This window comes from Oxyura jamaicensis, chromosome 6 (genome assembly GCF_011077185.1).
Source record: "Oxyura jamaicensis isolate SHBP4307 breed ruddy duck chromosome 6, BPBGC_Ojam_1.0, whole genome shotgun sequence".
Lineage (NCBI taxonomy): Eukaryota > Metazoa > Chordata > Aves > Anseriformes > Anatidae > Oxyura > Oxyura jamaicensis.
Window position 1 is genome coordinate 14,303,800 of NC_048898.1, and position 15,229 is coordinate 14,319,028.

Sequence of the window (15,229 nt, forward strand, 5' to 3'; positions counted from 1 at the left end):
GCACCCTAGAGAGAGAGAAGAGATATCTGTATCTCCCTGAGCACAATTATTGGATTAATCCTCCCTCATTGGCCAAGATAAAAGATTCACTCTCCCTTCCGCCTCACAGTTTAGAGCCCGAAGAAATCTCTGTAAGAAAAAGAAAAATAGCTCACGTTTAAAAACACAAAAATAGAAGTGGACTTCTAGGTGAATGAAACAGTAGATGTTATTTATAAAGCACGGCACCTATTTTTGCAATAACACTGACATCTGTTATTCAGGCATTGGAGTGCACTTAGCCTTTAATGTGAAAGGAGATATTTAGCACAAAGAAAGTTATCCAGAACAAATAAAAGAACCTTTGAATAACTTTTTTTTCTCTTGCCACAGAAGAGCAATATGTGTCTAGCAAGAGTATCTTTGTATTTTACCCAAGCCTCTCCTTCCTAACTATGTTACATCCTTACTTACTTGCTTATTCCTTTCTTTTCTTCACCAATAATTATCATTTACCTTTTTCCAATGAAATCTTTAACTTCTGGTGATCAACAATAGTTTTCCAATCACCCTTGAAATCCTTTTCAGCAAAGCTTCCCAGCAACACTAACACTGGTACATCAGTGACTTTTCCTTCCTGTACTCCACTCTTCCACTAAATAATGGACTGGGAACTGGGGAATAGCTTTTCACATATTACAGGAAAAAAAAAAAAAAAGGCCTTTACAGTACTCTATTACCAGTGAAGACTATCATATACACTTACTATGAAAAACTCAGAACTTGATTTTCAAAGTAAAACATCTCTGCTGCTGAAACATGCCTTATTTAAAATACATAGTACTAATAGTTCATTTCTAAAATAGCTGAAAATCACTACCAATATCAACTCAAAACAGCTGCTCTAACTCTGGCAATTTTACTACAGACAATCACACCAGTAGGGTTGCAGAATCAGAGCACAGTTTAGGTCAGAATGGGCACGCAGAGCTCATTTAGTCCAATCCCCTGCTCAAAGGAGGGCAACTTCAATGTTAGATCAGGCTGCTTGGGGCTTTGTCCAGTTGCACTTGGAATATCACCCTGGGTGGAGGGATCCACAGCCTCTCTGCACACCTCTTCTACTCAACCTTTCTCAATGGGAAGTTTTTCCTGATAAGTAGTTGGAAATTCCCTGTGATGACTGCCTCTCATCCTTTTGCTGTACACCTATGACAAGAGCTTAGCTCCATCTTCTTCACAACCCCCCATTAGTCCAAACACAGAAGACATTAGAAACCGTTTCAACAAAATCTGTAAAGAAAACAGCACAAGAAGAAATAATTCACAACTGGATAGCAGTGGTCTGGAGTTGAAGGATTTCGGTTTGCCAGAGGTGTGAACAGGATAGAGAATACAGTGGTACCACATCTTGCTGATTACAACTACCATGTTTTGAAATACACACCAATTTCTGTGCTCCATGCACAACTGTTACTCCTCCTTTTTTCCCCACCCTCCCCATTGAAAGTTCCCTTTTGCAGTTCATCTCTCCTACCCTTCCTTTCCTTTCTGGTCAGAAGAGGAGATGAGTAACCATTTTAAGACGTAAGGGTCACTTGGCTTTGGCTGCCAGAAGTGAAAGAGAGATGGATCCATGCATCAGCCAGGGTAATCGAGGGCAGAGACCAATTCTTAGAAAAAGGCAAACAAGAAAGACAAGAATTCTTTTAAAGAGCAACTATTTGTGAGTATTTAATCAAGTGTCATTAGCCTTACCACATCTGATACAAAGAAAATGTAGTACCTACATAGGCCCTGATTTGTATTTAAGAAGAAAGAACCTGGACATTACTGTAAGGTCAGAAAAAGCTGGTGAATAATATATTTTTCTCCATATAAATTTGCCAATACAAAAGCACCAAGCCTAACCCCCTCCAATTTAGTTCTCCATTTTTGTGCACATTTACGTATTTATGTCACACAGAAAGAGAAATAGGAGAAATCTGAGAAGAAAAACACTACACATAAGAACACTGAATCCAGATAATTATTCTTCATTGCAGAAAAAAAAAAGACAGAAATGCCATCACAACCAATAATAAATTAGATGACATCCCTAAATATAAGAAAAATCATTATCTAAATATGTACCAGCTCAACAAGCTGATTAAAAAAAAAAAAAGAGCCGGGGGGTGGGTGGTTGTGGTAAACAAGCAACTCCTTGCTTTGTTCATAACAGCAGGTTAATGTGTTCCAGAAATACAAAACAGCATCTATTGAATGAATATCTATGTTATTAAGTGACAAATTTAGTACAAGTTGTTTGAGTGTAAAACAAGTCATAAAGCATAGCACATTTGACACATAATTCCTTCCTACTTCCCTATACAGTATTAGCCAATCCTCCTACACGTTTTCCAGTATACCTGGACAAGCCTCTGAAAACACACATTTTTTGTCAAAAGCCATAACTGGCAAAATAACTTACCTGGCTCTATCCTCACTTTTGCAATCAAGTTACCTGCATTATCACAGTATAAAAAGCACTATAAGTCATTAAAGTGATTGTTGAATCAAGTATAACATTATACATTACATTCATCATATTGGTTGCATAAGAAAGTTTTGTGACACCTTTATCATGCACTAGAAATTAATATTTCTGACGAATCTTAAGTGCACAAGCATGCATGTGTGCACAGTAAAGACTGCAAATCGACAACTGCACAGGACTTCTGGATCTGAACGGAGAGTGCTGTCTTGCAAGAAGCATCTGCTGCCAACTGATCAAAAACCTGAACACATTACTACAACAGATCTCTCTCTCTTTCTCTGTACACGACAATACCTATGACAGCAATGTTAAATAACATGACTACAAATACTGGTGCCCACACAATAAAAAGTGTCCCTCTATACTCAATTTCTAAAACCCATCATTTAATTGTTAAGTTGTCAGAATTTCTATTAATACTTATGTTACAAAATAGATTGTCTGGTACAAGAGGATGGTTCCTTCCCAAAATACACTCAGGAGTAGCCATACTTACAGAGGGTAGGACAAACCCTATATGAAAAACAACACAGAAAAGTTTGGTAAGTAGTTATTTCCTGACATTGAGAACAGGTAACTAGTAAGCATTTTAGCATCTTTCTGACTCAGATACTAGTTCTCAAAGATTAATGACCACTGAAATAGCCTTTTTCTTTCAAAAAATGCACACATACTCCAATCTAATATGAATCATTATAGTGGAAACTAACATCTTTACTACAAAGAACTTTTTCCCTCCCCTTCAATCAAGCTCAGATTAATTTGCATCTCCAAGAAGAGTGTAGCAGAATCATGAATGTAATCTGGTACCTACACAAGACAGACAATCTGTAAACCCCCTCGTTTGCTAGACAGACTTTACAGCCTAAGTTCAGGGAATGTTGAGCAGACAGTTTTGCAGGAGGCACTCCTCAGAGACATGTACCATCAGCAACAGCTTCAAGAGACACGTGCATCCTGTTAATCAACACTTCAAAACCAGCACTGTATGTTCCTCTTTTTGTTAAAGGGGTATTCAAGGTTATAAAAATTAATATCAAACACATATGAAAAGCTTACAGAATACTACTGAATTCAGCCGGAGTTGAAGATAGTCTTACAGATAATCTTACAGGTCTGACCCAACCTAACTTACATCCAGTAGAATTCTTTTAAAATACCTTAGTCACGAAATAATATACTATCACAAGTGTCTCAGGTAACAAATCCACTTCCTGTCTTCTCTCTAGCCTCTAAGCGCTATGTCCAAATACAACAGTTGATATGCTTATTTCTAGAAATACTTAAACTTCCCACCTAATAAATCCTAATAAACAAAGGATTCACAGCCACTACCATACACCTTCTTCCCATAGCACAGCAATCAAAAGGCAGCCATCAAAAGTTGCTACACATTATGTGTCTACTCAGAGGATGACTAGCTAAGTGCCTTACTATTAGCATATTATATTAATGCCAGCAAAGCACAGTATTATATTCATATGTGGTAGGAGTGATGATAATGTCTTCTCCAATCAACTTATGCCTTTGATGACAGAAATTTGTTGTAGAAAACCAAACTCCATTTTAAGAGTTAAGATTAAGTACACATTAATGCCCATATCACATTAATATGAGCTTCCCCAAAATAAGCTTCAAAACAAAGCCCTCCATTCCCCAAACCTGATTTCTGTCTTTAAAATATCATTAACAAATTTTGATATTTTTTTTTTAAAAAGCAACCTATCCCACATCAAAAGTTGATTGCAGCTATGTGAAACACTAGCCCTTTCTCTCACCTTTTCCCACAAAAGATTTTAACACTCATTTTCTCCCCTTATCCCAATAGATAAAACATCCCTCCCAAAAAGTAGGTTAAGTAACTGTTCTGGGGGATAAGGAAGGAAAGAAGGGATGAAAACAGATTTGAGGAATACATCACCAATTAAGCTCCATAGTACAAGCAATTGACTTCAAGTGTAACAGTATATTGCACCTACATTTAAAATGAATATTCTACTTTACAAAATAAAATGAACTCTGAGGAGCTGTTCTTCAAATCATACATTGAAAGAAAGAAACAAAACCTGTTTTTTTTTTTCCTCAAGAGATAGTACCTCCAGAAAAGAAAGGGAGTAGTCTTGTTGACATGTTAAATCTTAATACGCATGCAGAACTTGAATTATCTTTGTAATAAAATGAAAAAATGTCAATTCCAGCTCCCCTCTTCCCCAAAATTCTCTCGTCTAATCACAATTTCCATAGGCACACAGTCATCAGCCAGACATAAGATAAATTTAAGATAATGCCAATCCACAGATTAAGTGCTTCTTTTGCTCTGCTACCTCCTGCATACAGGAATCAGTCTTTGAGTTTACAGTTGCTCAAAATAACATTAGTATTACGCAAGATAAAAACCAGTGACTGTTTTCCCTAGGAGAACGAGACACCAGCATATTACTTTTATGTGACTCATTCTTCACTAGTAGACTCTGGCCTTACCCTCAATGAAATAGAAGGAAAAAGTTAAGAATCCTCAGCACTAATGCTAAGAAAGCTACACTTTTTCTAAAATACATTACTACATGCCACTCCTTTCTCCCTTGCTTACCTACAGAGTTCCAAATCTGAAAGGCACACTGCTGAACCTCACCAGGCTTCTCACACGATGATTAAATGAAAATGGATACTGTTTAGAATTTCTGTAATGACTAATGGGAATACTATAGAATTCAAAATCAATCCATACGTTAAAATAATTTAGAATTTATTTATAAACTCTAACTGCACTTAGCTTTAGCACTTAACTATACAGCTGCACAAAATAAAATCATATAATAAAAACACATCATCTGGGAAAAGAGTATTACAAACCATTTACAGTAATAACCAGAGATCTACAAATAAAAAAGGAAAGGAAATAAGCACACGCTTACTTGTTTTTTGTTTAAGAAAAAATCATGTTGATCCCATTCTTCGCTTCTTCAGGTAATGTTGTTTATTTTCCTTTTTGAGCAAAGAACTAACCATAAGCTCCGCACTGGCATCATTTGCGTTAACACCAGAAATTTACACTCACTTGGTTGCTTGTATTCCAAAAGTTAAAGAAAATGAGACAAACATTGTCTATAAAACAGTATCACCCACTTGACAACAACTATGCATGTTTCTATTTTGAGAAAAACAAATAAATATTATGGTTTTGGAGCTGGTGTCCCAAACTGCACTTAAAAAAACTCTATACAACATACCTTAACAAGTTGAAGCTAAGATCTAGTCTTTTTGCCATATGTCCATATTTTCTTCCCAGAAATTCTGGAATTTCTTCACAGTCTTGACTAATGTAGGACACCTGAGAATTAGAAGCAAAAAGGAAGCATTCTGTAAATGGATTATTTACTGTTTCCTGTCCAGATTCTGCCTCATTGATCCAATGACAACACATTGTATAATAAACATTCATTACAGCTTTGAGCTTCTTCTGTTTCTCTGCTAAAGAACTTATGACAGTCTAATTTTTCTATCGATACAGTCAGCTTAATACTTAACACGTGCATAGTCCTATGTACAATGTAGCGGAATTTTCTTATTTCAAATAAAAATTATTTGATCAAATACATTGCATTTATTCCATTACGTAGTGTATCGTACTCCATTCCACTATTAATACTTCGATCTAACATTACTTTGGATTACCCTCCTGAAAAAAATAATTGTGAAAGATCAGCAGGCATTCAAAAGACTTTCTAGTTTGCCTCTCAGTGTGCAAAACGCTTAGAGATCACTTCAGAAAGTTTGGTCCAGAAACACCTAAGCAATGTACCATCAATCCATTCTCACAGCTGTTCCTTGGGGGGATTATTATTTTCAGAGGTATGCTAGGGACAGAGCAGGAAGGCTGCTCAAGATCTGAGAAACCAAGCATACAGCTTTGTTTGGACAGTGGTGTGAATCCTAAAGGTTTCTGGCTTCAACACCTATGTTCAGGTTACACTCCTCGTTATACCCAAAATACTTGGCAATGTGTTTCCTCCTTTCCATAGCTGTCTATCTGACCCACCTTCAACAAACAGAGGAAGAATTAGAGGTAGAAAAAAATATAATATCTACCCATATTTCTTTTTAGCAGTGTTGACGTGATTATATTTAAAAAAAAAAAAAAAAAAAAAAAAAAAAAAACTTCACTTATTCTGTCTGATGTATTGTCTTGGAAGCCTGGCTTAATTTCTTAAAAGAATCCCCACAAATTGTGCCAAACATACTGTCATATATGTATTGTCTGTATTGACTCACCCAACACCAACACTTCAGATTCTGTGCTAAACCAACACTGGTTGTCCTTAGATGGCAACCTGCTAGTCAGGTGGCTTTCAATGCTCTGTTAGACCACTACCGAGGAGATACAGCTGTTCCCTCCATGTTGAATGCAATTTTGCAATCATACACCACTGATATTTGGTAACAAAATATCCCAAAGGGTCAAACCCTGTTTTGGTACTACTACATTTTTTGCTAAATAGAGATTCCTCTGCAGAACAGACTGACAGTCTGTACTTTGGAAAATCATCCCTGCTTCTTACACTCTGAAAATGATTGCAATCTGATACTACAGTACTGCATCCAATTTAATTCACTTTGTTCAATACCTTAAGCAAACAAATCTGACTACAGTGAATTTTTTTTTTATGAGCAGAAAGCAGGCAGCTTGAAGTTCCAGTTAACAACTTCTTCCCCCTTAAACCATCCCTGCTCTTACAATATATAGTGCATATATATATTCCGCTACTAGACATACACATGACTTTAGCAAGCGTAAGGACAAAGGGGAAATGAACAGTTCTGGGCAGTTCACATCCTAATGGTTCGGGCATAGCAGCAACTGTCTTTCAGAATTCATTGAATTAAACATGCCTCATACTCTCTCTATATATATTTACCCTCTGGTTTTCATCCAAGAGAACCACAAAATATTTTACAGTATACATACGAGTACACAAACAAGTATCGCCTCGTTCTTCACAGAAAAATAGATTTCTATAAACTAGCGCCTGCAAACCCTTGGAGAGACAGCCCTTCACACGTAGAGTAATTCCTTGGATTAAGCAGTAATTCAGTGCAACATGTTGTAATGGATATAACTAAAATATGATGCCCATTAACGGTAGGAGTGCAAGACGATCTTGAGCAGCCACAGAGACAGCAAGAACACAGGCCACCACCACTCTTCTCACCCACAGGGACCAGGGGTGGAAAAGTAGCGAGAGATTCTGACCTGCATTGCCACTGCTCCAGAAACTTACCTGGCCTCAACTGCCCTAGCTCCACAAGAACAGAAGTTGAGGAAGAAAGCTCATACAAATGTGTTTTGGGGCACACAGAAAGCAAAATACTTAAGATATTGTAAAGCTTCAGACTTTGAACTGGTAAAATATACAAATATATTTGCACAACTGGTACAAACAGGTTATTCATAGACGTATTTGCACGTGAAACATGGTTGTTGTGACCTTTTAATGCTCAGGGCCTCGTGAAAGGAACTTGCACAAAGTCCACCTCAGCTCATTCACCATACGAGCACCGTTTTGAATTTAAAACAAACGGATTTGTTTTTCCACAAAATACAAGGTACGTTTGCTTCACATCTCTACACCCCACATACACAAACTTGTCTCAGATACCCAAGAGCTCTCTTTATTGTAAGAAGATCAGCGGCTGCCAGCTCGCCAGCCATGCAATACACAATAAGCCTTTTTAAACAAGTTTTCAAGAGTATTATTTCCTCACTCCTCTGCTCTTTAATCTTTGAACAATGCTGATATAAAACAAGGCTTCAGTAGTCTGGACAAGTTGAGAATAACGTTTCTTCACTTTTAGTCTTTTGGTTAAAAACAATTGGCATCCATCTCAAAGACCCTCAAAATGAGGATGAACTTTCAAGCGCATATCCAGAGGTGCCATCAGTGAGAGAGGAGAGCAAACCTACTTTCCCAAGACGACTCCGCTCTTTGGTACAACGCACATCAGTAACGGCGGGTTTCTCAGATTTTCTACACCCATTATGGGACATCCCGTGGGATTACAAATAGATGTAGATGTCTCCATTGCCTAATTCTCCAGATTGAATGCAGGCTGGTCATAATCAAACATTTGTATTACTGGTGCCTGGCTCACCATCCCACAGAAGCGTTCAGGAATTCTCTTTCAGAACCCAGCAAGAGACCAGCTACAGGCAGCTCGGACACTCTCTCAGGCTCTTCAACGCACTGTGTACAATTCAGGAACAAACTATGTTTTTACAAAATGTTTAAAGCGTAAGTTAGTTTCAGTATCGGTTGCAACTCTCTTCTGCTTTAGCTCTGGGGGAAATGACCGCTTAAACTCTGTCATCACTTTCGAGTGACGCAGGGATCTTCGCAATTCGCAAGGTAGCATCTTTCCCAGAGAACGCTGCCCAGTAGGCGCTGCGCACGGCACGCCGCCTTCCTCCGAGGGGAAGCACACCTGGAGCACGTCTCCAGGCGGCCGCGCCATGTGCTGGTAGCGGGCGGGACGCGGGGCTCCGCGGGACTCGACCGGCCTCAGGAGGAGGCGCAGCAGCGGCGGGGCGAGCCCAAGGCCCCAGCACGCTTACACCGGCTCGGGCAGCCGGGCTGCCCCCGGGAGCCCCGCACGCCTCTCCTTACCCCACCGCGCCCCCCGAACCCCGCAGCCGCCTGGCAAGGAAGCCGCGGAAGCCCTGAGCGCCCCGACCTGCCCAGAGCCCAGCCCGGCGGCCCCGCTGCCGTTGGCGGGGCGGGACGGGGCGGGGAGCAGCACCGTGCCGCCGGCAGGTGGGGCCGGGCCGCGCCGCGCCGCGCACACTTACTTGTGCTCCGCTCACCACGACCCCTGCCATGGCCGGGGAGAACGGGGCGGTGAGGGCGGGGGAGGAGCGGCCGCAGCGGGGCTTCCGCGGTCGCCGTCGACTCGGGGCCGGGCCAGGCCGGCTCTGTCGGCTGCTGGCGGCAGTCAGCTGACGGCGGCGGAAGCGCGGCCGGGCCGCGGCAGGGGGCGGCGGCCGCGCAGGGGCTCCCGCCGCGCCCCCGCCCCCGCCCCCGCCGCCATGGGCCCGGCCCCGGGGCTCCGCGCGGTGCCGGGGGCTGAGGCGAGGTTACCCCGCTGCGCGCGGGTCGGGCCCGCGGCCCCCTAGCGCTTCGTTTATTTATTTATTTTTCAGTTCGTGTGGAAAACAGACCTGTGGAGCCACCACAAACACCTCTCAAAGCACTTTTTCCGGGGCATTTTAATTGCTAATTAAAATAATGCCGTGATGGGAGGCTGCCGCTGATTAGGTAAAGTAGAAAGGGAAGGTTTTCCGTAAGGATTTTACTTTTTGGAGATACTTAGGTTTCGTATGCTGGGATCCTAAATCCTGTTAGTCATCTCCCTACCTCTTCGGCTGCCTAAGCACCTTTAAAAATCTTTTTTCCTCTCCGTTGCTAATGCAGCGTAACTCGCTGAAAGCAGAGGCATGCTGTGAAGGGAAATAAGTTGCAGGAGGAGATGTGTTCTGTGCTGCAAACCACTTTCTACAGCTTATTCAGCATCACAGCAGAAACTAATACAGTACTTGCTCTACCTCATACTGTTAACAGAATAAATTCATGGTACAACTGTGGCATTACGCTTCTTCCAGGGGCATCCCTCCCTTTCCTTTAACTGCTGGGCAGGAAACAAGGGGCTAAGAGCCTGGGGAAAAATAAATAAATAAATGCACACCATTGTGCACCCCCTGATATGTTAATGTATCGCATGTAAACAGAAACGGGCCAACATGCAGAAGATCAAAACACAATCGGTGAACAAATGACTCCATTCCTTTGCATAGATCTAATTCTCCCTTACATAGTATAAGACCAAGAAGAATCAAACCCTTCATCCACAGCAAATAAGCAGATCCTACACTAATGAATAAAAGTTCTGTTTCTCTTTGCAAGAGTTTTCCATCAAGGCGTACTTGCTAGTTCAGGTCATCACTCAGCATGCTTCAAACAATCAGGGCCTGTGTTTATTTATTAGATCATGTAGCAAATAACATACGCCAAGAAAAACAAGTGCTATGTGAACTGTAAATTTAAACAAAGCAATACAGTCTACTCTTCTGTATCTACCTCTTATTATCTCTCCTTTAGTTACAAGCACGCAATTCCCATCAGAATGAACAGATAGAACTCAAGGCGCAAAGTGGCCTCCTGATATAGTCAGCTGTGTTTGCCTTAATGGAGTAAAATCAGTTCAATACTATGCTCCTGTAAAATTGGAATAATTATATTGGAAACAATTTAGCACATCGTTATCCATATTATTAGTATTAATTTTAGTAGAGTACTAGCTGTCACTTTAGAGAGATCTCTGAAGAAAGAAATCCTGCCTGAATAGTTTACCAAATAGCACAGACAAATAATGAGTCTGTTTTTTCCACCTCCTTACGTTGCCAATTGCATTAACCTGCCATTGATCCTCCTACTTACTAGGCAAGACCTTGTCTAGAGGGAGAAGTTGCAGGTCCCGCTCCCTAAACTAGGTGACTGAAATTGACTTTATCATCTCTTCAATCAGTTTAGCTGAATTTTGTAAATTACAAAAACAATTTAAGGAGGTGGCAAACTGTTTTAACTGCATCCAGCTCATAATCATTCTTTTAAAACCAGTTCAACATTTTCTTGTGTAGACATGGCCTAGATTATTATCTTGCATGGACAAAATAATAGATCCAAATCCCATGGTGTGTAACAAACAGGGAGTGCTACTGACCACGATGACAAAATGGGCCTATTATACCATAGAGGAAGTGAGAAATAGGATCTCTGTAGCAGAGGACTGGATAGGAGACACGACTGTCTTGTTACGATGCTTCCTTAGACTTTGAAAACTTAATCTTGAACATGCCAATTCTGCTGCTAGCTTCCTATCTACCTCATGACTGGCAACTTTCTCAAACTTTATTTTTTTGGAGTCTCTGTTTTATTCCATAGTTTCTGAGCACCTCGCACCTGCACGTAATGTTCAAAAGGAAGACACAGCTGCAACTGTCTACTACTGAAGGAGTATTTTGGAATATCCCATCTGAAATTGTAACTAAGTTAAAACATTGTCTTAGATTTCAAATATATGAGTCAATGTGCTCATTAGTTACCACCTCACGTTATTATGAAGCTAAAATACATTACACTGTTACATAAATACAGGCAGGCTTTTGTTAGCTGTTGAGCCTGTTGATCATCAGCATCATTTTCTAGCACAGATTCCAGATCATTATGAAGCTTCCTCTGTTTTTAGAATGTCTTTTCTTTCACCTTACAATATGTACTTATTCTTTTGAGCATCGCAAAATGCTACCTTCTCGAGTCCTGGCCCAGCACAACCTGAATCATCTGAATGTTTTCTTTAGCTTTGATAGAGCTGCCTACACGAGTAAAGCTTTAAAAGACTAAATTTGTACTTACAGAATATATTTTTATTGGTGGTTGCTTAGAAGCTGAAAGTTTTGTAAGGATTCTTTGTTCAGATTGAAATAATTTATGACAGTGGGGCTTAGCTGACCTTTGAAATGTCTTTTTTTACAGTTTGTGTATACACAAAATATAAAAAAAAAAACACGTTTTATTTAAATTATCAGTGTTTCACTGCACAGTTAGAAGCAGAAAGTGGCAGTTCTGTATGGGCCATTCAAATATGATTTCCTTAAATGTTCAGCAATGCTTTGCCTAAAACTTCAGTAGTGTTTAACATGAGTTACAAACAGACTAAAACAACATAGACCTTTTCAAAAAAAAATGTATTTTTTATTGTGCACAGCTACATCCAATTATTTACACCAATCTGCTCAGTATATATAATTTTACATACACATAAATATATATATTATAAACTGAGCAGGCCCATTCCTTGAATAAGAAGCAAGGGATGTTCAAAATAAAACAATACCCATAATCCAGGCCCTAAACAACTGAGTAGTGTATTGGGAGCATGGCAGATAGCTATCAGACCTCTTCTGTGTTCTGCACATAGTGACAGAGCTCTGTATCATTTTAGCAGTCACAAACCTAAAATGTATACACAGCTACAATTTTGAAATCTCATTGACCATTTGGTTCAAATAATTAGCTAATACATACCATAAAATTTAGCATAGCTCCAAGCACCAAACAAATCATGTCATTTTTTATGAAACCTATGTATAGAGGTGTTTTCCTAACTTAAAGGTATGTTGAAGGTTTGTAAGAGGAAAAAGTAACAATCTTGAATGTTTTATTAGCTAAAATACTTCATACCAAGCTAACCAAAATGGTTTTCCATCTTATGGCACACTATGTATGTCTGCATGTGCATGCACACAATCATCTTACCTGTCAAAATACCTCAGGCAACAACCTGTTGTCTTCTAAAACACCCTACAATTCCACCTGACAAAATGGTGTGCTGTGAACAAACAAAGTTGGTTTTATTATTATTAATTATTATTATTATTATTTAATTTCAACTAAAAAAAAAGTCCTAGCCAACTCACAGAATTTTTCCAATCTGACCGTCAGAAAATTTGGCTCAGTGTTTACCAATACAACACATTTGTTGATGACCACGATGAAAATGTTTTCTCAAAATATGTAAGTTTCCACAGCAATACAATGCATAATCCAAACTGAATCAATTTACGTGAAAGAGACTGACTGTAGTGCAGACATTTTTGTCTGTATTACCAAAGGAAGCAGAAGGTTTTATTCATACATAGCTTTACATGGAACTGTTTTTAACACCAAATAGTTAAAGATGGTGTTTAATGTCCACACTAATAACTTCAAACGTCTCGCAAGAAAGAGCATTACTAGGACTCTCTGCTATGAAACAAACAAGAAGAATATAAGCATGATGGAATTAAGAAAAATGCAACAAAGTACATAGTTTAACCTCACTGACAAAGACAGAAAGAAATACAGTAATGATGACCTCATTTCTTATTCCTAGTCTGAACTGCTAGAAATTAAGCTTTTCTTTTCCTATCTCCACACTATTTCTTATATTCTCACTTATAAGGACATGTAGCAGCTAATGATAAGTTAAAAGGATCTGAAAAGCAAGTTATGCATGTACACTCAATACACTAGTACACCTTTTCTTGACTATATTATGACAGTGTGATACACTGCTTTAAAAACTGAGGGTAAGAACATCCAAATTCTTTTTTTTTTTCTTTCTGCTGATGAATTAAAATTAGAGGGTTTTTTTGTGTTGCTTTGATTTGTTTTTTTTTTTTTTTCTCAGAAGTGCATGTCCATAGCACATGTCTGAAAGACTGCAGGACACTTTTTGTCCAGAAAAGCAGACAACGAAAAGTGGTAGAACTGCAATATGTACTGCAATATGCAGTATAGGTACTACCATGTAGCTATATAGTATTTTTGAATCTGCTTTGAGTTTGATACTGTTAGTTAATGGCCTTGATTTATGTTTTTCCATTCTTCTCGAGACTCTTACAGCAGAAAGTAGGGTTAAATATATATATATATTTTAATCTTTTCCTACAACAAAGAACCACATTGTCCAATCTGGAATGCTCTTGCATCTTTGATCAATTCTTCCCCTAACTTCGTTTAAATAAAGGAAAAGGTTATTTGGTAAGAATTGCAGATTCTAAGGTAGGCCCAAACCTTTCTGTGGGACAAGGAGCTGTTCCCTCCTATGCAGTAGCCCCGTGCAGTGCAGCACACAAACACTATGTGACTTCTGCACTTCTGCTCCATTTAGAGAAGGGCTAGCGCTGCACCAAAACTGGTGACAAACTGCTGTAAAGTTCTAGAGGATTCCATTTTATATTTACAATTAGTACAGAACAGCTAGAGCTTATGGCAGAAAGTTTCCAGGGCTTTGAGAATTGCCCAGATCTTATTGTCACACATTTTTGCCACAATCTTCACACTGTACCCTAAATCAGAGCCTGACTCTTTGATTCCTCCTGTCTGCATGCAGAGCAGAATTTTGTCTACAACCACCTCCAGGATATATTTAATTATTATTTTCCTATTATATGGCAGCAGCGTGGTATGAGCACACTGAGGATATATGGTGATTGTGAATGAAGACGGCTCTGACAGAAGTTCACTCACTATTTAATTGCAAAGGCATCTTGAAATTCAGCATCTCCTGACATCTTTGGAAAGCTTCACATTGTAACCTTGTTAGTATTCTTCTAAGATAACTTTGCATATAGTCTTTATAAATTCAATACAGTATAGGCTAAGAGTTTTCAAAAAAAATGGAACAACCTAAAAGGTTTGAAGACAGTAGGAAAAAAAAAAAAAAAAAAAAAAAAAAAAAAAAGCCTTTCCTGACATTTTTATGCAGTAATCTGGCCTCCACCAAAGTTAATGACAGTTTTGTCCACCACAGCATGGCCCAAATACAATTAAAATCCCTTATATTATATAGCACACTATAGCTATTAGGCTAGAATTACATTTAATAAGAGATGTGTTCAACAGCTAAGACATAGTAACAATTAATTGCGCAATTTAACTTTACCTTCTCAAAGTGTTTGTTATGATACAGGATCTTTTTATTTTTTTAATATGCAAGACTCTGTTTCCTTTAGACTATAGAATGAACAGAACTTGGAGGCAAAAAAAAAAAAAAAAAAAACATTCAAGGTTGAAAGGCAGTTATTCTCTGTGTTGCACCTAGCATGCAGAAGAAAAATGC

The 15,229-nt window shown here is 39.0% G+C and overlaps 1 protein-coding gene across 7 annotated transcripts in view; it reads right to left on the reverse strand.

The window, feature by feature from the left end:
* The window catches only part of LRMDA (leucine rich melanocyte differentiation associated), a 694,799-nt gene that overhangs the window by 660,131 nt on the left and 19,439 nt on the right, over positions 1-15,229 (reverse strand). For 3 of the 7 annotated variants that reach the window (XM_035329289.1, XM_035329288.1, XM_035329291.1), the window contains exon 3: positions 5,746-5,846. In XM_035329289.1, the coding sequence (XP_035185180.1) occupies positions 5,746-5,846 (101 nt within the window). Of the gene's footprint in view, positions 1-5,745; positions 5,847-9,359; positions 9,565-15,229 lie in introns of those variants that run through there. The other 4 variants (XM_035329293.1, XM_035329290.1, XM_035329292.1 and 1 more) reach the window with 4 other exon arrangements.